The 27382-nt window shown below is 35.1% G+C and overlaps 1 protein-coding gene across 6 annotated transcripts in view; it reads right to left on the reverse strand.

Moving 5' to 3' along the window:
• Nucleotides 1-27382, reverse strand: part of MARK1 (microtubule affinity regulating kinase 1) — a 138889-nt gene that overhangs the window by 53203 nt on the left and 58304 nt on the right. For 5 of the 6 annotated variants that reach the window (XM_072647798.1, XM_072647797.1, XM_072647794.1 and 2 more), the window contains exons 4-6: nt 13798-13846; nt 10658-10723; nt 1800-1870 (exon numbers count right to left, since the gene is read on the reverse strand). In XM_072647798.1, coding sequence (XP_072503899.1) covers nt 1800-1870; nt 10658-10723; nt 13798-13846 — 186 coding nt within the window. Of the gene's footprint in view, nt 1-1799; nt 1871-2487; nt 2552-10657; nt 10724-13797; nt 13847-27382 lie in introns of those variants that run through there. The other variant, XM_072647799.1, reaches the window with a different exon arrangement.

The following is a 27382-nucleotide window of genomic DNA, read 5'->3' on the forward strand; positions in this document are numbered from 1 at the left end:
TCTATTCAACTTTGGACCCAGCTTTTCTGGGCCAGTGTTGTACAAGTTTCATGGGATGTCCTTCCAAATGTATGCTGAAATCTAGACAATGGATCTTCAAGCATTTCGTCTTGCCTGTGTGGATGGATAAGACAGGTTAAACTGCTGAGTGGTTACAGATTCCATCTGGGAAGCTCTTCAGTGTTCTGGGGTTTGGGTGCAGGCAGCACAATTTCATCTGTGAATAAGAGAATTCCACAGGGAATTCTTCAATCTGGACTCTGTGTTGGATCTCCCACATCATAGGGAAGAATACTTTCAGGGAATAATTATCTCTATTTTATGCCTCACCTGATGTTTATTACCAGAGTATCATTGAAAAGTTTATTTGTGTTGTGACATCTTCCAAGCAATCTTGAATGATAATGGCACACAGATAGGAAATATCTTGTTTGAACAATGTCTTTGAGGGTAGATTCTGTTCTAAGTCAGTCAAATGAATTTTCATAATAAACAAATAACAAGCAAAACAGATCTTCTAGTCTCTAAATCTTTCAAGTTAATTGTAAAATGATAACGATGTAGTCCATTTAAAAATATCACCTACAAAAACCTGCTTGTTTCCCACCAACATAGGGTTCCCCTGATTTGTGCATGTAGGATTCTCGTAAAGATTTTATATGGACAGGAGAGTAGGAAGGAAGGTTAGGAGTTATTGATGTTTTTTCAAACACCTTTTTGAATTATTAACAAGGTTTGGTATTTTTTTTTCTATTCTGGCATGTTCCCTTCCTTTAGCTATTTTGTAAATTGATCCCTCAAACATAATTACAAGTGTATTACCTCCAGCATGTATCTCATCTATATAGCCTTGTTCTAAACCTGCTACTTTTCTGGGTTTTATTACCCTTAGTGTCATTTCTAGCTCCTCTACAAGTACATTTGGACTCTGATGTTAAGGTCCAAGTATGGTGGTTTCACCATCTTTGATGGAGAAAACAGTTAATCTTTTCCTTTTTTTTTCTTCTGCTTATAATCTTCCTTCTATTTTTATTCTTGAATATCCTAGGGATAACTTTGCTTAGCTGGCTATCTTTACCAACTTTGTTTAAACTAGTTTTACCTCTACTACTTCTCTCTGCTTAATGAGATGATTCTGATCATAATTTTCTATAATACTTCTTCAGAAGATTTTACAAATGAATTTATATCCTAATCCAATGCTGACTTTGGCAGCCACATTTTTCTTCCAAATATTAAGTCAAATGTTTGTTAAGCAACTTTCTGGGCTTTTTTGGCCTTCTCTAATTTATATCAGTTAAATTTCTGGGTAAAATTATAGTGGATATTGATATCATTTCTGTTGGCACACAGTATGCCCTTAATAAATGCTTTTCATTCATTCAGGAGTTTTAAAAGATTATATTTACGTTCCAAAGTTATTACAGAGACTCATTATGATATACATGGCATGATGCTACATCAGAATTTGATAGGAATATCTTTGTAAGAAATGCAACATCTCTTCCAAGATGCACAAAGTATTCATGTGGTGAGTCATAGTTATAAAAATTTGAGTGCTTGACTACTCATTTATAAGGGCCTAAAAATAACCAACTGTAACTATTTAAATTAGGATTTTTTTTCTTTAAGGGAGTATTTTCTTTAAAAAAACAACAACAACAGAGCATAACTACAGTATAAAAAACCCCTGAATTTTACTTTTTACTTTAAAAATACCACTTTCAAACTGTTTTCCAACCTTGTGACATTGTCCATTATCTGAGTCACTGAAAATAATAGGAAAATACTTTCCATACCTGTCTAAATTTTGCACGGGCCTCTTTCTCCTTCATTCTTCCATGGGCAACTAAGTAATCAAACACTTCACCTGAGTCATAAAGGTAAAGCAGACAGTGAAATAATCATTATTTTTCAATTTAAGGATATATGCAATTTCAGGCTGTTTTTAAAGAGGCCATATGGCCAACAATTTTTGTGCATTATTAATTAATAACTCATTATTAATAAACTGTTAGACTCGGGTGAAAAAGCTTGCTTGCATGTTTAAATATGATCATTACCAGATGTCATACTTTAATAAAACTTACAATAATGTATATATACATAATGCACAACCAGAAAACCCTGCTTTCTGGTGTCATTTTCTTAGAAATACAATCAAGTCATTCTCTATTATTAGATCATCAAAATAAAAATCACAAATATAATTCAGATTTGGCTTTGGAATGGATTTTTGGCCAACTTGAAGATCCAAGATATACAACACTTCAACAACATGAACAAGTCACCCTGTCATGACCTTCTACATAATTTAATCTTCAGTCTAACTAAACCCCATCTTCTGCATCAAGTCCCCCTCACTACTCCAGGCCACCCCCGTGTCTCACCCTCTGTGAACATCTATAGGACCTGCTATCCGTACCACTATTTCCTCCACTGTTCATCAAACTCCTCAAAGTTTCAGATAGCATCATGCTTCTGTACCTGGTACATGAAGGCAGCCGGTGGTGCAGTGGAGAGAATGCTGTAGTTGGAGTGAATAAGACCTGAGTTCAAATCCAGCTTCAGAGAGAGATTTACTATCTGTGGTACCTGGGCAAGTCACTTAACCCACTCTGTGCCTCAGTTTCCTCATCTGTAAAGATGGGGATAATAATAGCACCTATCTCTCAGGGTTGTAAGGGTAAAATGAGTTCATACTTGTAAAGTGTTTTGCAAATCCTAAAAGGCTAGATAAACACTAGCTATTATTTTTTCCCATTTGTTGAGGGCCAAATATAGTGATAAACATAAAGTATCAATAAATAGTTGTTGATCTGAATCTGAAAGCAATAAAAGTCATCTAATTCTTCTAGCCTGTTCTATCACTTAACTCTTCTATAAAATGTTTTCCCACCTTGGTTTCAGTATTTTCGCCAGTCAACAACACAGTAAGAAAGTTAATTACCAAGTGAGGAAATATTAATAGTCAATTAGCATTAATACACTAATATTTACTATGATGAAGTATTATTTTATATATGCTAGAAAGGAATATATATTATATAGCCCCACGAAATATTACTATATACTACATGACGATAATTTAAAAAACAAAGACCAAATAGTTCCCTATTCCTAGTCTAATTTAAACAACTGTAACAGAAGCTGTTTCTGAGAAAATCTAAAGAATCAAGTTTTTTTAAAATATTAAAAATAAAACAATTGTCAAAAGCCAAGGTTTTATGTGAGATAAAGCCTAGTATATATGGAAACATCTTAAGAACATGATGGGAGGGGTGAAGGGAAATATGCTATATATTTAATCAATCATTCAATAAGCATTTATTAAGTGCCTATCATATACCAGGGCACTGAACTGACATTGAGAATAAAAAGGCAAACATAAAATGGTCCCTGCCTTTAAGGAGCCTACATTCTATTAGATGGAAAACATGTATACATATAAGTATGTATAAAATAATTTTGGGTGTGAGGACCCAGCAGATTGGGAATTAGGAGTGGCCATATGTAGTAGGCTAAGCATTGAACTGTGTGCTTGGAACATATTAGAATGATAAGAATAAGAAAGAATAAGAAATTGCCATTTGACTCTCTTTACCGCAAATACAAAGGACAATTTAGGTCTGTCCTTGGTTGTATGTCCAGGCCAGGAAAATCCCTGAAGATCTGGTTTAGTATATATATGATCAAGAGTAATTCTCAGTCTGAAGGACCTCAAAGAAACAGTAATAGAGCCAATTCAGGGAACTTCAATGAGCCTACAAGGCCAGTTTGGCATAAAACTCTACCAAAGTAGTTCTTTGCCTTAGTCTTCCTAAGATCAATTGGACTTACTGACAATGATGCAAAGACCATCCCACTGGCTGCCCTGCTTTCCCAAAGCCACTGAAGTGCCATAGTCCCACTGCTGAGCCAGAATCATACTGACGCCAACTCAGCAAAGATAAATTTGCCTCATTCTTTGATCCAAGTTGTAGGTTTTGGTTTTTTGTTTGTTTTGTTTTTTTGTCAAATGAAAGCCTCAGATGTCTACAAAACTTTTAAAGGAGAGGAATGTTCTACCACATTTTTCAGAACTATTTCATTATCATTTGAATATGAGAATGCTTTCCAAACCACTGTCATAGTCTTAAATAGAACTGGCGAAGCATTTCAGCTAAAAGAAACCAAACAGCAAGAGTGGGACTATGCATAGAAGCAAAATGGATCAGAGTTGCAGAGCGTCTGGATTCTTAAAATTGTCTCCCACCCTACCCTACCTCAGACTCAAAACGTGACTCAAGTAAACCCTATGCTTTATACTGCCTATGCCTATGTCCTCTTCATTAAGATACAAAATTGGCCTACTTTGTAGAAAGTCAAAATGCTGTACATTTTCATAATCAACACATCCTTGCAAATGGTTATGAAATGTAAAATTTTAATTTTGTCAAGGCCATTCTGACCTGCTAGTCATGCTCACCTTACCTCCCTTTACCCCCATTTAGTAAAGGAAAAGTGTCTAACTATACAGGTTATACTTAGGCTTCTCTCAGAGATTGTCATAGAAGTTATTCAGAAAGAACCAGATGAATAAATTATGTAGCCTGTAAACCTTTTGTTAATGTTAAGTCTATTAGCATGTTTTAGAACCAGGTTCTGTGATAACTTGCAAAACTGTATTAATAAGTATCAATCTACCAATATTATCATGTAAGTTTGAGGTAAAACAGTGGCAATAAGTTACATTAACTATTTTCAGAATAAACTTTTAAAAGAACAAATCTACTAAAACATTCAATTCTACATACCTAAAAAAGGTTCACTTAAGACACAATAAACCACTTTAACATTCTACAAAATTATTTTCTTTAGAAGACTTGATAATGGATGATGTAAAAAGAGGTTTGGGATTTGATTTACTATTGACCCAAGTGTAATTTTCCGCATCTATGAAGTGTAGTATTTAGACTAAATGAACTGCGAAGTCTCATGCAGCACTGATGTTTTAGAGATCCCATGTAAAATTACACTTGAATCAGAAACACAGAATCTTAGATTTTGAAAGAATTTCAAGTCACTTAGTCCAATTAGTACCTGAATAGAAAACAACTAGTGATGAGTGATGAGCTAAGAGATTATCACAAATCACTTAGTTTTATTTGTGATTAGTTAAAAATTTTAAGCAGAATTCCAGATAGTTCCAAATTTCTGAGTAGACTGTGCTCTAAAATTTTGTCTTTTACAATTGTTGTCTTTTACAATTATTTTTTGGTCTTTTACAATTCAGACCAGAAACATTGTTGTAAGTGGTTATTATAAGCCTATCTAATGTGTAATATGCTGGAAATTTAGTGCTATATAAACAGCATTACAAATGGTTATCCATGACCATGATGGATACGTTTTTATAGAATATATTCAATGTGAATTTATAAGTGAAAAATTTCCTCAGTCCTTAACATAAGAGCAGTAGCCTAGCTCTATAGCCACTAATGCTGGCTCTGAAGTCAGGGCCTAAAGTGAGGAAAAGTGGGCAGGTAATAGGGAAGGAGACACAAGGACAGTGTTCACTGCTTGATTTGTTGTTTCTAGTTCACCTAATTTTAGTGCTTCTTTTCTAATTTTATATCCCTAAAGCAAGAAACCTTCAAAAGACTGAGTTTTGTCAAAGGGTTTTACTGTTAGTGACAGTGAGAACAGAAGGCTACAAAAATCTTATTTCTGCAAAACCAATTAACACATTAAAAAAATCTGATGTCATATGCAATGTTCCTTACCTATGGCCACCAGGGGGAGGAACAAAGGGAGAAATGTAGGTAATGTAAAAACAAAAGTCAGCAATAAATATTTTTTAAAAATCTTACATCTGACTCATTTCCTTCTCCTCTTTTCACTAATACCCTAAAGAAAAGTAAACAGTATTACTAGGTCCATCACAGAAGTTAAAGCAAGGGTAGGGCATCTGGGAGGGAGGAAAACAAGGTAGGGAGCTTAGACAAAATTCATTTCAATTCAATAAGTTTTTAGCAGGTACCTACTACATGTAAGGTATTGTGCTAGGTGCTGCAGCTACTATCGAAACAAGAAACTAAGCCGCCTCTGTATAATCACCAGGTGGCAGTGGTGAGTCTGGCTATTTAAGGACTAAAAGTGGAGCTGTAAGCATAGAAAGATGGGATGCTGGCAAAACATTCTACGGGACAATAAACCTCTTTTCTGAGGCATTCCTAAAAAGCTGGCTATACTTGCCTTCAAGAACTTTATATCATACCGAGAATGGGAGACAACAGGCAGAGATAACTAAATAAAAGACAATTCTCGGGGTGAGAACTCTAACTTGGAAAGGAGGAAAAAAATAGGGAAAGGCTTCCAAGAGGATAAACATTTTTATCCCATAGGCAATAGGGACCCACTATGCTTCAGGATGACTGCTTTAGATATGTTGGAGAAAGAAGATCAGGGAGGCAGGGAGAACAATTAAGAGACTTTTGTAATAGTCCAGATGAAAAGTCAGGAGGGTCTGAGCTAAGGCTGAAAGGCCTAGAAAAAGAGACAGGGAACGAAGACATGTTAGAATTACCAAGACTGATTTTATTTTAGTTTACTGGATAAGGGAGGTGAGGAAAAAGGAAAAGTGTTGAGGATGATGCCTTGATGGTGAATCTGGTTGACCAGAAGGATCATAGTGACCTTGACAGAAACAGTAAGTTAAGAGGAAGGTTGGGTTTAGGAAAACATATGAGTTCCATCTGGGACATATTGAAAAATTTGGAACATCTAGGTGGATATGACTAGAAGGAAGTGATAGGACCAGAGTACAAGAGAGACAGTAAGGTTGGATATGCAGATCTGGGAATCATCTACATAAAGATGATCATTCAAACTAATGGGAATTGATGAGATCACCAAGAGAAAGTCAACAAAGAGAGAGAAAGAAGAGGGCTGAGGCTGAGCTCAAAGTTATGACTATACTTACAGGGAAGGACATGGATAATGACCAATAAAAGAAATTAAGGAGCAATAGTCAGACAGGTAGGAAAACCACGGAAGAACAACAAAAACAGAAGAATATCTAGGAGTGAGTCGATAAACATTTATTAAGCATCTACTAAGCAGCAGGTCACTGGAGAAGGGAATGGCAAATCAGTGCAGCAACTTTGCCAAGAAGATGCCATGAACAGCATTGGCATGACATCGTCCACAGAGTCTCTGAATGACTGAATGACAATAACAACAATGGCACAAGCACTGTGCTGAGCTGTGGAGATGGATACAAAGGAGGGCAAAATCCAGTCCCTGTTCTCAAGGAGCTCACAGTCTAGTGGGGGAAACATGTAAACAACTGTGCACAGGATAAAGTGAAGATAATAAATAGCAAGAAAGCTTCCCTCTGTTGAATTTAGGCTGGGAGGGGAAAGGTTTCCTGTAGAAGGTAGATTTTAGCAGGAATCTAATGGAAAGCCAGCAAAACCAGGAGACAGAGATGAGGAGAGCATTCTAGACATTGCCAGGAATCAGAAGACAAAGTGCCTTGTTGTGAGGAGCAAGAAGGAGATCAGTGTCAGTGAATCACAGAGTACATGATGGGGCAGGAAAGCAAGGGTGAGGAGAGTGTAAGAGTAGAAAATTTGAAAAGTGGTGATGGTGAGGGTGGGGGACAGGTTATAAAGGGCTTTGAACACTAAGCAGAGGGTTTTATATCTGATCCTGGAGGCAATAATGAGGGGCTGTAGTTTATTAGGTAGGGAAGTGACATGGTCAGCCCTGTGTTCTAACAGATCACTTTGATTGGAGGACAGATTACAGTGGAGACAGATTTGTGGAAGGTAGATCAACCAACAGGCTATTATAATAATCCAGGTAAAAGGGCCTGCACAAGGGTGGTGGCAATGTCAGAGAAGATAAGGGGGCATTTACAAGAAATGTTACGAAGGTAAAACTAACAAGTCTTGGCAACAGATCTGATATGGGGGATGAGAGAATGTAAGAAGTTGAGGATGACACCTAATTTGCAAGCTTGGATGACTAGGAGGGGATGGTGGTATCTTCAATAGTAATAGGGAAGGGGGTAGCTAGGTGGTGCAGTGAATACAGCACTGGCCTTGGAGTCAGGAGGATCTGAGTTCAAATCTGGCCTCAGACACGACACTTATTAGCTGTGTGACCTCAGGCAAGTCACTTAATTCCAATTACCTTGCCTTTCTCCTTCCCCTTTCCCCCAAAAAACAGTAATAGGGAAGTCAGAAAGAGAAGGTGGTTTCAGGGAAGAAGGGGGAAATAATGAATTTGGTTTTAGATATGTTGAGTTTAAGATGTCTATGGGAAATCCAGTTCAAAGTATCCAAAAAAGTAGTTGGAGATGTGAGATTAGAAGTCAGTACAGAGGTTAGGATTGGATAAACAGTAAAGAATGACAACTAAATGATAAGCAAAGAATAACAAGCACAGAGATGACAACTGAATCCATCGAGGCTGTTGAGACCACAAAGTGAAACTGTATAGAGGGAGAAAACAAAGGGCCCAGGACAAGCCCTGGGAGGCCCACATGACTTGGATGAAGATCTATAAAAGGTGACTGAGAAGGAGCAGTCATATAGGCAGGAGGAGAACCAGGAGAGGGTAATGATCACAAAATTTAGAGGGAAGAGAGTATCAAGAAAAGAGAATGATCAATAGGGTCAATATCTGCAGAGAAGTCAAGGCTGAGGACTGAGATCTGGCAAGGAAGAGAACTGTAGGAACTTTGTAGAGAGCAGTTTTAGTCAAAAGATGAGGTCAGAAGTCCAACTTCAGAGAAGTGAGATAGAAAAGGTAGTAGAGGTACCTATTCTAGATGAACTTTTCAGAGAGTCTGGCCACAAAAGGGAAGAGATATGTAAGGTAGCTAGTGGGGAGGGAAGGATCATAGAAGGGCTTTCTGAGGACGGAGAGAGACATAGGTATGTTGGAGGCAGGAAAGAAGTAGTCTATAAATAGGAACAGACTGAATGGAACTGAGAAAAAAAGGACAACACAGGGAGCAGAGGCTCCATATTAGTTCCCTGCAAAAGATCTGTTAGAACCTGAGTTAGGGAAAAGGTATAATACTATTACTATTGCTACCTCTGACCTTGCCCTGGACCAACCATAGGCTAAAGATGCTAGGATGATATAGGGGACTGGTAGGTTATAGAGAGGGTAGGATTCTAGAAAAAAAGAGAAGTAAATTCTCAACTGCTATAGTTGGAAGAGGTAAGGAACAGTTATTTGGAGGTGGTGTGAATATACATAAATCAGATACATATTGGACACTCCTAAGTTAGGGACCCCTATAATTTAGATGACTCTGCCTATACTTTTGATCCATTTTCTTTCCTCTCTCTTATTATTTACACCTATAACTACTCTAAATCCACTGATTTCAATTTTTCAAGGCAAGAGCCTACAGTTACACTCCAAACCTGCATCAGCAAACCAACACCCTGCTATTACTGTATTCTGAAATTCAGTTTCCCATAAAGCAAATATGAATGATGACACTGAATAAGCAATATATAAAATGTGTCTCTAAATTCTTTTCCAAAACTCTCAATAAACAGCAATTTTTTAAAATAACTTCAAGTCCTGCTGGGAAGTTTCCTATTTCTGAAAAAAGGTAATTTACATGTCAATGATTTTATGCTACCAAATCTATGATTTTTAACACACAAGGGCATCTGACCTAAAAAGAAAAGAAGATGAAAAAAGGGAAAAGGAATGCTACTTATAAGATGATAAATAACTGCATGTCTTTGGAAGGGTCAGGTCACTGTCACCTATTGAAACTTTTTTCAAAATCAGCACTGTATTCAGTAGCAAACTATCCTAATCTTTTTATTCTTAAAATTACACATATATATGTGTGTGTGTGTGAATATACGTGTAAATATGTGTTTTCATTGATACTTAAATTACCAGTGTTTTCAGATTCATTGCTATCTTTTTATTGAGAAATATATTTGGCTCAAACTTAGATTTTATGGATTATTCTAAAAATGTACATAAATTGAGATTCTAATGTAGTTTAATCTGCAAATCAAGTACTGGTCTGGCACATGCTTTTCTTTATTTTTAAAAATTTTATTTTGTTTTTAATTTATGGAATAAAACAAGCATTTCTATAACGTAGTATAATAAAAAGATGACTGCACATGAAATTGCAAATCCACTATATACCATTTGCAATTTCTTTCAAATACACAACAAAATTATCATGTAAATTTCTTTTTTCTTTCCTTCCTAAACTAGCATATGCTTTTCTATAGTTAACTTTATTAAACACAGTATAGGTATACAGTTTTTGTACTTTTATGGCTTAGAGTTTCAAATTGTGAAAAACAGTTTTAGAAATTCAGAGTAAATGGGTTATGAGTTTCAAAAACAAAGCAGCTTTAAATATTGCTACAGAATATGTATTTGAATGGCTCTACAAAAAACCAAAGTTTGAAAGCTAAATGTAAGGAGCATATAATACCTCAGAAGCAAGTAAATATTACATTTATATGGCATTATTTTTAGATTTTTGAAAGGCAAAAATAAAAGACTCAGTAGCAATATTTAAAATATACATATAATTCTTAGATGTTATTCCATACCTTGAATTTTTTTTCAAATTTCAGTTTTTTTTATCCCCTTAGGTAGCCATACTTACCCCCACTAGCATATTCCATGACTAAATACAGTGTCTTCTCTGTTTCAATAACTTCAAATAATTTTACTAAAAAAAAGAAAAGTTAGACTTTTAACTTTTAATAACTTCATAATTATTAGGATGAAATACATATTTATTTATAGTAGGTTATCACTTAAAATCAAGACAAAATAAAAAATTCACACAACTCTGAAAATTAGCTATACACACACACACACATATATACACACACACACATACATATATACTGTCATCTACATAAAATGTTATATGTTCTTTTCTGTTTGAGAAAAAAAGGAACTAAAATTCCTGCCACCCTGGGTTATCTTTTCAAAACCCATTTGTACGAAATATATAAGTGGTTCAAAATTATACAGACTTTGTCGGATCAAAACTAGCTACACTAACATTCCTTTTATATGAATATAAATAACCTACCAAATAAAATGAGCAAAATTAACAGTTTTTCATGTGTGACAGGCACATGATAAAGAACTAAATACTATATTTGTAAATGGAACTATTCTTTTTAACCTCATTAATTCAATAGTTATAAGATTTTTTGTTAAAATTTGTTTCCGAATTTTTTGTTTTTGACCCTGAGACTGCATTTGTATTCTACAGTCTTTAAAATGCTAGAAAAAAAGACTCAAGTGATATTAGCTATAGGTCACTGTCATAATTGCATGACTTTTCTTAGTCTTAAAAACTTACCATTCTACCTTTAGTTAAGGTCAAATATAATTAGTATAGTAGTAAATTCAGATAAACTGATAATTATGAGTTCAGAATTAAATACATAGAAAGGAGAAACAAAATTGCAGATCTCCAAAGGTTAAAACCAGAAAGTTAATGAAATACAGAAAAAAAACTAAAAGAAAAACTATGTAAACTCGAGCATCACAAATTTGTTAAAACAGATTATAAAATCACATCTGATGCCATTATCTAACCATTAACTAAATGGAAACACTTAGAGGTGGCACTGATGGGAGCCACAAAAAAAGGGAAGGAATGATGAGAAGACAAGAACACAAGTCATAGGAAGAACAGAGAGGGAAAGAGAAGACAATGCAAAGCGATGGAAAAACACTGAAGTTGTACTCAGATAACTTGGGTTCGAGTCTTGGCTCTGTTCCGTGTAAACAATAAGAGATCTGAGAGAAGGGGAGAAAGAAGGGGAAGAAAAGCAAGAAGACTGGCCCACTACGACCAGATCTCTGTTGTAGCTGTGATAATAAACTGGCTTTTCTCCCTTCACCACAGTCCTCAGTCTGTCTGGGAAAGAAGGGCACAAGGGACTCCCAGCTTAGAGTAGCCTTAACTTCTGCACATTTTAGCACTCTGCTTGGCACATAGTAGGCATTTAATAAATACTGACTGATTATGAAGCAGGGTTAGGGGTGGCTTCTCTAGAGTGTATTTTTCACTCCAAGGAAAGGTGTCCTTTGGCAATAAATATTATTAACTCTCAGAGAGCTACTTAACTGCTTCATGCAGAAGGACCCTTCCTTCTACTATCCCCTGAGTGGAGAAGTACAGTGACCTGATCCCGTTCTGGGCTAAGCCTGGGGGCAGGGGAGAAGGAAGACAAGCTCCTACAAGATTAGAAAGCAAAATAAAAATAAAATAAATACTCAAGTGGTTAAAGAAGAGACAGAACAGAGTGTAAAAGAGGTTGCTCTTTACTGAGTTTCTCTGATATTAACACTGAGGCTTACTCAACATTTTGTAGGACATCTTTAAGGGCAGCGTCTGGCCACTTCATTGTTACTGATAGCGTTGTGTAATGAAAAGAGCAAAAACCCTAGGTTTTACCACTTGTTTCTCCTAGCTGTGTAAACATCAGCAAAATTGCCTCTCTGAAATCTGTTCATTCACTCGTAAGATGGGAATAATAATTACTTACAGCTACCTTCTTCACAGATTTGTTGCGAGAAACAAATGGGATGACATATGTAAAGTACTCTGTAACCTTTATAAACATAAACTTCCAATTTTTAGTCATAATCTTTAAAATGTAATTTTAAAAGAAACTATTTTTTAAGTATCTTACTTACTTATTAGCTATATCATTAATTTAGAGGCAAGTGATAGAGCAACGGATAGAATGCTAATTTGGGAAGCGGCACTTGGCAAAATCTGAGCTCCAATCCAGTCTTGAGATAGATATTATCCAGGTGATGCTAGGCAAATCGCTTACTTTTGTTGAGTTTCCTCTAATAACAGTATCTCCGTCTTGGAGTGGTTGTGAGGATCCAATGAGATGACAGTTTTTTAAAAGTGCCAAGCACCACGCGTGGAACATAATATGTAGGTGCCATATAAATGATTATTCAGTATTCAGTACTTAACCAATAAATGAGATATCACAGGGCAATACATGGCACATGCAACTCTATTTATAAATGCTTTTGGATTTAAATATTCATATCTATCTTTTGATTCATCCATCTACCTATATATACATCTATCCATTCATACATCCATTAACCTCAGTAATCATACTGAGAGTTCTTTGAGGACAGAGGTGGAATATAGATATTTATTTCTAAACCTCAGAGACCAAGTACAAAGAAGGTACAAAATAAATGGACATTTGAAAGTTATTTATGAATTTAGTGATTTTACAAGATGTTTCATTTTGTAGGCTCCCCTTAAGTTTATATCAATCTTAACATGAGTATTAACAGATTAAAATTTCTTACAGTAAAGATTCAAATGGATTTGAGGCCTACCAAAAAGGAATTTCACATGTTAATAATTTTCTATTAAACTCAAGCTGTTGAGAGGAATTACTAACGATTGAGCCCAAAATACATGGAATTATAAATTTAAAAGCTATTTTGAGAATTCCTTTTATTAGGAATAGTTAAAAGTCATATAATCTCAATTTAAAGAGATACAAAAGATATATTCATAGTAAGTAGATCTCTAATCACACCCACTATTTTTTGTTATTGAATATCCCATTTACCTACTTGTCAGCAGTTTTTTTCTTTTTTTATACAAACATTTCATTTTCTAGATTGTCTACAATCATCTATTCTCTTTGATTACCTATACATATCTCTAAATGCGATCTCCTTTTTCCAATAAAAAAATCTTTTTATATATCTATACAATAATAAAATACATACCTATATTGGGATGATTCAATATCTTCATTATTCGTACTTCTCGAAATAGCTGTCAAAGAAAGCAATTAAACATTTTTTATAAAAATTATAAATATGATCTCATTTGAATAAAAGGGGCTACAGAGACACAATCACATGCAATCAGAAGAGATTAGTTTACAACCTATTCCAATATTACAGTACTGAAGTGGGCATCAAGAGACCTAAGTTTTGGTTCCATCATTGTTACTAATTACTCAAACAACTTTGAGCAAATAATTTAAATTTTCTAAAACTGAGTTTTCTCACCTCCAAAATGTAGATGGATGAGATGATTTTTAAAATCTCTTCCAAAGCTGACATTTTATGATTCAATATGTACATATATTCTACATTTTTAAAATTCAGTACTTTACAGCTACATAATCTATATTGATATATCTATTACCAATACAAACTTCTCACCTTAGTGGAAGATTAATAAATTGCAACTGACAAACAAAAAGCCATAACTTGATACCCAACTTTCTGGAAATAAACCACCCTGTACTTGAAATTCTGGTTGTTAGAATTTGCTTCATCTTACATATTTTTCATTTCAAGATGTACAACATGGGTAATAATGGAATATGCTTCTGGGTTTTCTAGAACATTCTTATCAACCATAAAATAAAAACTGTTCATAATTATCTTTTAAATTCAATTTCATTTTTTAAGTACTCTCATCATATTCCCCTTTCCTATCCATTAAAAAAGCAAGAAAAAATAAAACCCATTACAAATACTTATAGTCAAGCAAAAAAAATTCTGACATTAGACATGTTTATAAAAAAGTTAAAATCTGTATTCTAATTCCATCATCTCTCTTAAATGAAAGTGGATAGCATGTTTCATCATAAGTCCTTTGAAAGTGACAGTTGGTTTTATTATGTTGATCAGAGTTCCTAAGTGTTTCAAAATTATTTGTTTACACAGTGTTATTGCATAAATTATTCTCTTGGTTCTATACACTTCAGTTTCCATCAATTCATACAATTCTTTCCAGGCTTTTCTAAAACCATCCCTTTCATTATTTCTTTTTTTAATGTGAAAAAAAATTTTTTTTTTGCAAATGACATGTAAGAACAACTTTTAAGTTTTTTTAAAAAATGAGTTCCAAATTCTCTCCTTCCCTTGTCCTTTCCCCACTCACTGAGATGTAAAGGAATTTACACACATACATACACACACATACACACACACACAGTCATGCAAAACATTTCCATATTAGCCATGTTGCAAAAGAAAACATAAGCCAAAACAAAAGAAAAATATATTTTTAAAAAAGCATACTTTGAGTAGCCTTTAGACTGCCACCAGCTCTTTCTCTGGAGGTTGGATAGCATTTTCTATCCTAAGTCCTTCAGAACTGTCTTAGATCACTGTACTGCTGAGAATCCCCAAGTCACTCATAGTTGATCATCATACAATACTGCTACTGTCCTGGTTCTGCTCACTTTATTCTGCATCATTTCATGTTAACTCTTTCCAGGTCTTTCTACAAGTATTCTGCCCATCATTTCTCACAGCACAACAGTATTCCATCCCAATCCTATACTACAACTTGTTCATCCATTCCCCAACTGATGAGCATCCCCTTAATTTCCAATTCTTTGCCATCACAAAAAGACCTATATTTTTGTACAAGTTGGTGCTTTTCCTTTTCTTTGATCTCTTTCGGATAGTGATAGTAGTGATATTGATATTTACAATGATATTTATAGCCTTTTGGACACACTTCCATATTGCTCTACAGAATAGTTGGATTAGTTCACAACTGCATCAAGAGTACACTAGTGTCCCAGTTTTTCCATATCCCTTCCAATATTTGTCATTTCCCTTTTCCATCATATTAATTAATCTGATAGTTATGGGGAAGTACCACAAAGTTGTTTTAATTTGCGTTTCTCTAATCAACAGTGATTCAAAACAGTTTTATATGACTATAAATAGCTTTGATTCTTCTTCTGAAAACTGCTTGTTCATATCCTTTGGCCATTTATCGATTGGGAAATTACTTGTATTCTTAGAAATTTAACTCAGTTCTCTATATATTGGAGAAATGAGGCCATTATCAGAGAAACTTGCTGCAAATTTTCTCCCCCAGTTTTCTGCTTTCCTTCTAATCTTGGCTCCACTGGCTTGGTTTGTGCAAAACCTTTTTAACTGAATGTAATAAAAACTATCCACTTTCTATCACATAATGCTCTCTATCTCACTATTTGCCCTTATCCATACTCTGACAAAGTAAAATATTACATGTTCCCCTAATTTGCTTAAATCACTCTATGTCTAAATCATGTACCCATGATTTTTGTACCCATTGTTTTTTGACTTTATCTTGGTATATAGAGTGTGAGATGTTGGACTATATCTAGTTTCTGCCAAACTACTTCCCAGTTTTCACAGCAATTTTTGATAAACAGTGAGTTCTTGTCCCTAAACTTGGATCTTTGGGTCTATCACACACTAGATTACTATGGTAATTTACTACTGTCTATTATGTACCTAATCTATTCCACTGATTCACTACTTCATTTCTTAGCCAGTACCAGATTATTTTGATAATTATTGCTTTGGTACTGTTAGGCTACCTTCCTTCATATTTTTTTTCATTGAGTCTCTTGATATTCTTGACCCTTTGTTCTTTTAGATGAATATTACTGTTTTTTTCTAGTTCCATAAAATAACTTTTGGTAGTTTGGTATGGCAATAGATAAATTAATTTAGGTAGAACTGTCATTTTTATTATGCTGGTGCTCTCTGTGAGCAATTAATATTTCTCGAGGGGTTTAGATTTGTATTTGTGTGACAGGTGCTTTGTATATAGTCCCTAGGTTTGTCTGGGAAGACAGACTCTTAAGAATTTTATAATGTCTATCTAAAAGTATCTTAAATGGGATGTCTCTTTTGCTGCTGAACTTTATTAGTAATATATAGAAATGCTAGTGATTTATATGGGTATATTTTATATCCTACAATTTTGCTTAAGTTAAGTATTTCAAATAGTTTTTTGGTTGATCCTCTAACTATACCATCATATCATTTGCAAACAGTTATAGTTTCGTTTCCTCACTGTCTATTCTAATTCCTTAAGTTTCTTTTTCTTCTCTTATAGTGATAGTACTATATGGAATAATAGTGGTGATAATAGGTATCCTTGTATTCAGAAGGCTTCTAGCTTATCCCCATTATAGGTAGTATTTGCTGATGGTTTTAGATAGATAAAACTTTTCATTATAGGGAAAGCTCAATTTATTTCTATACTTTCTTGTGTTTTTAATAGGAATGAATAATGTATTTTGTTGAAAGCCTTTTCTGCATCTATAAAGATAATCATATGATTTTTGTTGATTTATTAATGATATGATCAATTATGCTTATAGTTTTCCTAATAAAGAACCAAATTCTTTGTATAAAAGTCCACGTGGTCAAAGTACATGATCCTTGTGATATATTGCTGAAATAGCCTTGCCAGTATTTTATTTGGAATTTTTCCATCAATATTCATTAGAGAAATTGGTCTGCAGTTTTCTTACTCTGTTTTTACTCTTCCTGGTTTAAGTACCAGCACCATATTTGTTTGACCAAAGGAATTAGTAGTTTTCCTTCTTTGCCTATTTTTTCAAAGAGTTTATATAGTATTAGAATCAGTTGTTCTTAAAATGTTAGGCAATTCACTTGCGAATCTACCTAATCCCGGTGGCTGTTTCTTAGGGAGTTCACTGAAGATTTGTTCAATTTCTTTTTCTAAAATACAGTTAATCTGAATAATTTACATTTTTGCAAATATTAATCCACTTCACTTAGTCTGTTAGATTTGAATATAACTGGGCAAAACAGTTTTGAATAACTGCTATAACTCCATCTTCATAGGTGGTGCATTCACCCTATTCACTTTGATACACGATTTCCAATTTGGTAAATAATTTAGGATTTTTAATTTATTCCTTTTTAGTTTTTTTTCAGTTACATGACCAATTCATTGATCTGTTCTTCTTTTGTTGATATAAGCATTTAGAGATAAAAATTTTCCCCTCAGTACTCTGACTACATTCCATAAATTTTAGTATGCTGTCACACTGTTGTAATTCTCTTTAATGAAATAGTTTCTATGATTTATTCTTTGACCAACACGTTCTTTAGGATTAAATTTAGTTTCCAATTAATTTTTAAACTGTGTTTCCTTGATCCTTTATTAAATATAATTTTTATTTCATTGTGATGCATTTAATATTTCTGTTTTTCTACATTTGGTTGTGAGGTTTCTATGCCCTAATCCATGGTCAATTTTTTTTGTAGGTGCCATATTAGGAAAAGGTATACTCCTTTCTATTCCCATTCAGTTTTCTCCAGAGGTCTATCAAATCTAACTTTTCTAAAATTCTATTCATCTTTTTAACTTCTTTCTTGTTTATTTTTTACTTAGATTTATCTAGTTCTGATAGGGGAAAGTTGCGGTCCCTCACTGGTATGGTTTTACTATCTATTTCCTCCTCTCATTTACCTTTTTAAGAATTTGGATGCTATGCCATTTGGTGAATATATGTTTAGTATTGATATTATTCCATTGTCTATGATATCTTTTTTTCCTTGCTTATCTCTTTTAATTAAATCTATTTTTGTTTTGTCTGAGATCATGATTGCTACTCCTGCTTTTTTTGTTGCTTTAGCTACAGCACAATAGGTTCTGCTCCAATCTCTTACCTTTACTCTGTGTGTGTTTCTCTGCTTAAGTGTATGTCTGGTAAACAACATATCATCAGATTTTGGCTTTTAATCCATTCTGGTATCTGCTTCCATTTTGTGGGTGAGTTCATTCCATTAATGTGTATTTCCTTCCATCCAGTTTCCCCCCATTTACCCTTCTCTCCTTCGCCTTTCAACCTGTCTTACTTCCAAAGTGTTTTATTTCTGTCCACTACCTCCCTTAATCTGCTGTCTCTTTTATCAGCCATGAGATCCCCAAAGTTGTGGGATTTCACCTCATATTATCTCTTGGGGAGGCACTTGCTAACACCTGGCAGCCTACAGGAATGTACTGAAGCTGTGAGCTGTCTGTAATACTGCAAACCTGATCGTGACCATTACCCTCTGTTCCTTGATCTTCTTTAGCCCTGTCATTCCCCTGCAATACCCTACAATACACACTTTCATGTCCAGTGTCAGCCAGGTTGATCCCTTCACAACTGGAAATAGAGTTCTCAAAAATTCTGTCAAGGCAGCATTTCTGGGAGGAATCCCTTGGTTTTAATTTTTTTTAGGGGGAGGAGTCAACTACACTGAGGATGAAATGATTGTGACACAAATAATAAAAATGTTGGAAGTAAAAAATAAAACAAAATAAAATCACCCTCCCCTCATTTTCCTGTAGGGCAAGATGGATTTCTATACTCAACTGAGCAGGAATGTTATCCTTTAATGTAGAAGCTGCTAGGTCTTTTGTTATCCAGACTGTGGCTCCGCGGTATTTGAACTGTTTCTTCCTAGTTGCTTATGATATTTTCTCTTTGACCTGGGAGCTCTGGAATTTGGCTATTTGGGAGTCTTCATTTTGAGATTTTTTTTTCAAGAGGTAATCAGGTCATTTCTATTTCTATTTTACCATCTAGTTATACAATATCAAGACAGTTTTCCTTGATAATTTCTTGAAATATGATGTCTAGGATCTTTTATTGATCGTGGCTTTCAGGTAGTCCAACAATTCTTAAACTTCTTTCTCTTCTATTTTCCAGGTCTATTATTTTTCAAATAACATATTTCAGATTTTCTTTTAGTTGCATTCTTTTGACTTTGTTTCCTTGATGTCTTAGAGTAATTAGCTTCCACTTGCCCAATTCTAATTTTTAAGGAATTATTTTCTTCAATGAGTTTTTGCATCTTCTTTTCCATTTGGCCAATTCTGCTTTTAAAAAGTTTTTCTCTTCAGTAGATTTCTGGGCCTCTTTTACCAAGCTGCTGACTTTTTTCCCCAAGATTTTCTTGCATCACTCTCACTTCTTTTCTCAATTTTTCTCTACCTCTTTTATCCGACTCTTAAAATTCTTTTTGAGCTCTTCTAGGAATTCTTTTTGGGTCTGACACCAATCACACTTTTCTTTGAGGCTTCACATGTAGCTGTTTTGACATGGTTGTCCTCTTCTGAGTTTGTGTTTTGATCTTCACTATCACCATAATAACTTTTTATGATCAAGTTCTTTGTTATTTGCTCATTTTCCCAGTCTACTTCTTGACTTTTAACTTTATGTTAAAGTTGAGATCTGTCCAGGATAGAAGGGGCACTGTCCCAAGCTTCCCATTTTTCTTGTTGATGTTTTCAGAGCTAGTTCTAGGGGTTGGGGTGGGGAAAGTTTATAACTTTTCAGTTCTTCTGAGGTGGTATGATTTAAAGAATCTTAAATCTGCTCTCCTGGCCTGTGCTCTGGTCTGTCAAGCACTCTTTTCCACTCAAGAATTGTGACCAGTCCCCACTTCCCTGGGGCCATAAATGGTAACGTGCTAGGGCTTCACCTTGCCCTGGGACTGTGACCTAAAACCATGTAGAGGCAATGCAAGAATCCTGCACCCAATGCCTGCAGAGGGTCCCTTATAATCTTGTGACCTGTTGTCCAACTCCTTTATTGCCTGTGGGTGGAAAGCTCCAGAAACTGTAGACACCAATGCACACGTCCCAAAGGTCTGCTGCTCGCTTTCTGGGACACAGCACTGCACTTCATTCTCACCCCAGTGAGACAGACTTTTCCTGCTGACTTTCTAAGTCATCTTGGGATGGAAAATTGTTTCATCCCAACCTTTAGTTGGTTCTGTCACTCTAGAATTCATTTTGAAGTATTATTTTAACGTTGTTTGGAAGGGAATTTGGGAGAGCTCAGGTGAATCCCTGCCTTTACTCTGCCTAAGGGCTTTGCCTCTCCCCCTTAATCATTTCCTATAGTATAATAGACCCAGTTAACTGGGTAACTCAGCTCATTCACTCCCTTCTGTAAATTTGAATGGCCAGAAGACCCCCAGTTAACTTGGGGTTTATAGGCCAGATTTCTTTCTTTCTTTCCTTTCCTTTCTCTCTTTCTTTCTCAAAACCTTAAACCCAGTGACCTCTGAAGCCCATACCTTGTACAACAGTAGCTCCCTGCCCAAACTCCACTTAATGTCTCTTTTCGAGACCCTCCTGGCTTCAGAGAAATTATCAATAGTAACTGTGGCTCTTTCCCTCCCAGTTTGATTTACTTGTTTTTTTTTCCTTTTGCTCATTAAATCATTCCCTGATTACTTCTTAAAAAAGCCTATTCACTGAATGGGCATTACCTCACTCTAAGTGAGCACTTGAATAGGCCAAGGTCTCCCAGTGCATCCTGGGCCTTCTCCAGTCATCCTGATGAATATCTGGTCACTGGAACCAGATATCTCAGGAGGGGAAAGTGAGGCTGGAGACCTTGCACAGCCCTCCCTCACTCAAAACAAAGTCAAATGCAAAGTCATGACATCATTTCTCTGATGTTATGGTCTTCTTTGAAAACAAAGGATTAACACAGACAGGCAGAATAGTATTACACTGTATACCATAACTTGGCCAGCCATTCCCCAGTTGATAAGCACCCTCTCAGTTTCTAATTCTTTAACGTTATGAAAAGAGGTGTCATAAATATTTTTGTAAATATGAGTCCAATTCCTTTCTTTGAAATTGTTGGGGTATGGGCCTGTAAGCAGTATCAGAATAGTAGGGTATGTACAATTTAATAATAGGTTTTGGGGCATAGTTTCAAATTGCTTTACACAATGGTTGGACCAGTTCACAGCTCTACCAATCATGCATTAATGTACATGTTTTCCCATAGCCCTTGCAGTTCTCATTTTCCCTTTTTCAATTTTGTCACTCTGATAAGTGTAAGGTAGCAAATTTGTTTTAATTTGCATTTTTGGTTGCACTGGCTGCTGTCCTTCGTTCTCAAAGATGACCAAAATGACATCACCATGATAAAGTGAAATTTCAGTGTGTCCAATTGTAGCTGATCAGACTAATAAGAGTTCAGAATGCTCTACCACAGGCTGGGCACAGATAGTCCATGTGAATATTTGGTGTGGATACTCCAAATTTGTGCATCCTATGTTCACTTTGTGCTGTCTCAATTCTGCTTTGTTCATATAGCACAGCACCCTTTCTGATGTGGGCATGCCATGCTGAGCGGTCCTGTGCCAGTGTCTCCCATGTTGCACAGTCAAATCCAGAGACCTTCAGAGTGTCCTTGTGTCGTCACCACTCGTATCTGACCACCATGTGATCTCTTGCCCCATGCTCTACAAAATAGTCTTTCTGGGCAAGCATACACTTTGCATTCAAACAACATGGCCAGCCCATTGGAGTTGTGCTCTCTGAAGCATAGTTTGAATGTTTGACAGTTCAGGTCGGGCAAGGACTTCAGCGGCTGGTACTTTATCCTGCCAGGTGATCGTCAGAATCTTCCTAAGACAGTTCAAATGGAAGCAATTCAATTTTCTGGCATGGCACTGGTAGACTTTCACAGGCATACAACAATGAGGTCAGCACAATGGCTCTGTAGACCTTCGGTCTGGTAGTCAGTCTAATACCTCTTCTCTCCCAAACTTTTCTTTGGAGCCTCCCAAACACTGAGCTACTCTGGAAATGAGTGTGTCAACCTCATTGTCAATGTGTACATCCCTGGAAAATACAAGGTAAGTGAACTTATCCACAACATTCAAAACTTCTCCATTTGCTGTAACCTTCCACACATATGCTTGGTGTGGTGGTGGCTGATGGAGCACCTGTACTCCATCTTACTGTACTTACCATCAGTACAGTAGTTGACCTTGAAGCTGTGTTCATCTTCACTGAAAGCATTTGACAACATGGCTGAAAACATCATACTAAAAAGCATGGGAGCAAGCACACAGCCCTGTTTCACTCCACTGAACTATTTCATATGGCTATTTATAATCTGGATTTCTTCCTCTGAAAAATGTCATTTATATACTTCTTATCTATCAATTGGGGAACAGATGTTGTTCTTATAAATCTGAACCAGTTCCCTGTATATTTTAGAAATAAGACCCTCAATAGAGTGACTTGATACAAAATTTTTAAAAAAAATTTCCATTTCTATTCTAATATGAACTGCACTGGGCTTTTTTGCGCAAAAATTTTAAAGTTTTATGTAATCAAAACTGCCAATTTTACCTTCTTCGAACTTTTCCTTCTCATTTGGTCATGAATTATTCCCCTATTCGTAGATCTGACAAGTAATTTCTTCTAAGCTTCTCTAATTTGTTTAGGATTTTACCACGTATGTCTCAATTATGTACTCATTTGGAGCTTTTCTTGCTGTATGTCATGAAATGTTCATTTATATCTGGTTTCTGCTAGACTTCTACTCTTCCCAGAAGCATTTGTCAAATGAAATCTGTAACAACAGCTGGGATTTGGGGAGTCTATGCTACTGTACTGGCTTGCTTCTGTATGCTGTATAACTAATCTCATTGGCCTATTTTTTACCTAATAGCATACTGCCATGCTACAGATGCCTTTCTTCTTTACTTTTTTTCATTTAATTCCTTTGATGTTCTTGATCTTTCGTTCCTCCAGATGAATCTGTAATTTACTATATTATGGTCAGTAAAAGATGCATTTAATATTTCTGCTTTTCTGCCTTTGTTTGTGAGGTTTTTATGCCCTGATACATAATCAATTCCTATGAAGGTGCCATGCATAGATGAGACACTGGTATGGTCCTTTCTGTTCCCATTCATTATTTTCCAGATTTATGATACTTAATTTTTAAAAAATTCTATTCAGGTCCTTAATTTCTTGTTTATTTTGGACCACGTTTATCTAGGTCTGAGAGGGACAAATTGGGATCTCCCACTATTACGATTTTACTGTTTTCCCTTGTAACTAATTTTACCTTTTCCCTTAACAACTAAATGCTATGCCATTTAGTGTATATGTTTAGTATAGACATTAAATTCATTGTCTATGGAACCTTTTACCAAATGTAGTTTCCTTGATTATTTCTTTTAATTAAGCCTGTTTTTGCTTTGTCTGAGATTATGCTTGCAACCCCTGCCTTTTTTAATTTTAGCTGAAGCATAATAGGATTGTGCTCCAGGCCCTTATGTGTATCTTTCTGTTTCATATATTTCTTGTAATAAACATAGTACTGGGTTTAGGTTTCAAATCAATTCTGTTAACTTCCATTTTATGGATGGGTACACTTTGTTCATGTTCACAACTATGATTACTGAATATTTCTTTTCCACCCTATTCTCTTACACTTTTCTTTCTTTTTCTTATCCCTCTCTTTAAGAGATTTGTTTTGTTTCTAACTAATCTCTCCTATAATCTATATTCCCTCTATTTTTTCCCTATCCTTTAATTGTATTTCTTCCCATTTCCCTCTTGGGTTAAATACATTTCTTTACCCAGCTGTTTGTCTATGTACTAGTTCAGATGAAGGTGAGGTTCAAGTGCCTCCTGCTTACCACATTCATTCCTTCTTCCTTTCTGTATAGATTTTACTTGTACATCCCATTTATGTAAGACTCTCTTCCATTCTTCCTCTCCTTTCCTCCCTCGCTCACTGTATTCTTCCTCTCTATTCTATTTTCCTATTAAAATCAACACATTCACACCTTTCTCATGTTGTGCCTCATTCTTAAAAGTGTCAGTTTATGAGAAAGAGATGTGAAAGCACAGCTTTTTGACCAATGAATGAGTCCCAAGAATAATCCAAAGGATTAGTATATTCACCTTGCTGGAAGGGGTAAAGTTGATGGGGAAATGGTAATGAGTAAGTCCCTTAATGATGACAGTGCTCCAGTATTAAATAATAAGGCTACCTTCTTTTGGCTTCTTCCTTTCTCATCCTGGGAATTCAGCAGCAATTTTTCAATCACTGATGCAGAATTCCTCTTTTGGGAAGTTTTAAGAGTTAGTGGAGAGTGGAGAAAATGCTGAGTCCACCACCTTGCTGATGATGTGACCAGAAAAGATTTTATCTTATTTTAATAAACTAAAGCCATCTGATCCTGAGTTGCCTCTTCTCCAATTATCTTCATTACAAAACCCTTGACCTCATCTCCCACACTCTCTTTCCTTCCCCCAGTTTCTGACAAAGAGGTAGCCCTTCTCCCTTGCCAAAACTAACCCTTCTATTAGTGTTTGATCCCATCCCTACCTATCTTCTCCAGCATACTGCAAACTCAGTTATCCCCCTACCTCCCTAATCATCTTCTTCCTTATTTCATTTTCCATCTCTATTTCACAAAAAATTGCCTTGGTAGTCCCCATACTTAAAAAATCTTCAATAAACTCAAGAATGTTTTCTCATTTTTAATGTATCCTTTGCACTTAGTACACAGCCTGGCACATAGCAGATACTTAATAGGCTGCTTACTGATTGACTGAAGACTTGTATTTTGATGAAGAAAACCACTTTCTCTGTAATACTGGTCAGATCATCAACTGCTTAGCTTATAACTGAATTCTTCCAATTTATTGCCTGCGAAAATCCTCCCCCACTCACCAAAAAAAGCGACCAGCCTTAAAAAAAAAACAAAACAACAGAACAAAAGAAAAAAAACAGGCATTTTTAAAAACAAGTCTTTTAGAGTGAGTATAATATTCTTGGGTCAAAAACTAGTAAAGAAATTGTGTTTTGCTTCTTTTGCTGAATGTATAAAATGGGTCAAAGTACAAGCAAATATTCATATTCTCTTGATATAAGATTAGAAAAATGTACTTTTAATAAAAGCTGTAACAATAATTTATTATTTTAAATTTATGCAATATAGTATTTCTGTGAATGAAAAATTACTGTGGATGATATGCCAAGGTATGGGAAGTGTTTTATTAAGCAAATATTAATATTCAGCTAATATTTCAATGAAATGCTATGGAAAACTATTTTTTCTCCTTATAAGGATTTTTCTAAAATGCGAAGAAAAAAACTTTGTGGTTTTCCTAATGGAAAGTCACTATGCTTAGAAATAACAAAATATCTCAACAAAACTAAAACATTTAAGCTGAATCATTTCCCCTCTGCATTACATATAACAAGTACTAAAAAAGCATGCTTAAGTATTTTTAAAATTTACAAACTATTTTAAAAAGCTAGAAGTAAATAGCAAATCAACCTGTTAATTTCTAGGCATGATATCTGGAACAATTTTTAAAAACTCAACCCTTTTAAAACATTAAAACTATTAATGATGCATTTTCAGAGAGAGTCCAATTGTTTTTCCATGATTACTACTTTGCTCTAACAGTAATATAAAAAGATGGTATTCATGACTCATATTTTATTTAATTTATATGTTCCTAGTGAATTGAGGCTAATAAAATACCCAGAGAACTCAAAATCTTTTCCACGGAAAAGGAAGTCCATTAATGAATCTTGGTTTCAGTACACTTTTATAATCTGAAACCTACCATTTATTCCAAGCAATACCCCATCTGTGCCCAAGAATCCACTTTGAATCTGAGGATTAACAATTTACTTCCAGATCTCAAAAAAAAAAAAAGGGTTAGGTCAGACACTAGCTAGCTGCAACATATATTTATAAAATAAGAGTCAATATGGAATAACAAATACGAGTCTCTTACTGACAGAAATGCTGTTGTATTTTTATATATTTTAATGTTTCTAAAGATTGTTCCTGCTTTTTCCAATGTTACTCTAGACTGAGGATCAAGGAGATAGGAGGGTTAGCAGGGACATGAGGGCACCCAACTCTTGCCATGATACCAACCTTTAAGAGCATGGTGGAGGCTAGGTAAAGATGGGTTGATTCCTTTAGCCCCAAATGATCACCTCTTAAGAACAGGTGCTCACTACCTCCTTCAGGAATCACTTCACTATTGTACCTCAGTATTTATTCAGGGCTATATTTCTATTAGAAGGGATCAGAGAGATATAGTGGTTTATCTCAGGAAAAGAAAAAAGTAAAAAGACTAAATATACGGTAGAAAGGTATTTGGGAGAGCCCTAACTAAAGCTATCTAGAAGTTAATGAGAAAATCTAAAATTTTCAGAAGTGAAATATATTGCTTCAAATATTCAAATGGTTAATAAATTGTTGACTTCACCTCACAGAGAAGTAAAGAAAAAAATGATAAAATCAAGATATTAACCTAGTTGATAAGACTTGATATGTAAATAGTAGAGTTATTCATTTTATCATTCACTTTAAAAGTTAGTGTCTTCATGCCGACTTCTGGAAAATTTAGCTTAAAAATGTGCTAATTAGGCATTTAGTTTAATAACTTTTGTTATCTAGTTATTTTTCGCTGAGAAAAGAATTTCATGCCTTGTTCCAAATCATGTTTATGACCCTATCATAAAAGCACAAAGAATAGGACTAATTGGCAATTACCAAAGAACAAAAGCAAGAAATACAACTTCCCAAGTTTCCATTAACTTAAGAATGTACCAGGCAAGTTTATAACAACATCCTGACAATGCATCAACAGATTACAAATTCACTAATGTCAGCTGGCTTTGAGGATTATTTAAGAATGTGGGTAACTTTTATAGAAGTGAAGATTTCCACTTAG

This window comes from Notamacropus eugenii, chromosome 2 (assembly GCF_028372415.1).
Source record: "Notamacropus eugenii isolate mMacEug1 chromosome 2, mMacEug1.pri_v2, whole genome shotgun sequence".
NCBI classification, from domain to species: Eukaryota; Metazoa; Chordata; class Mammalia; order Diprotodontia; family Macropodidae; genus Notamacropus; species Notamacropus eugenii.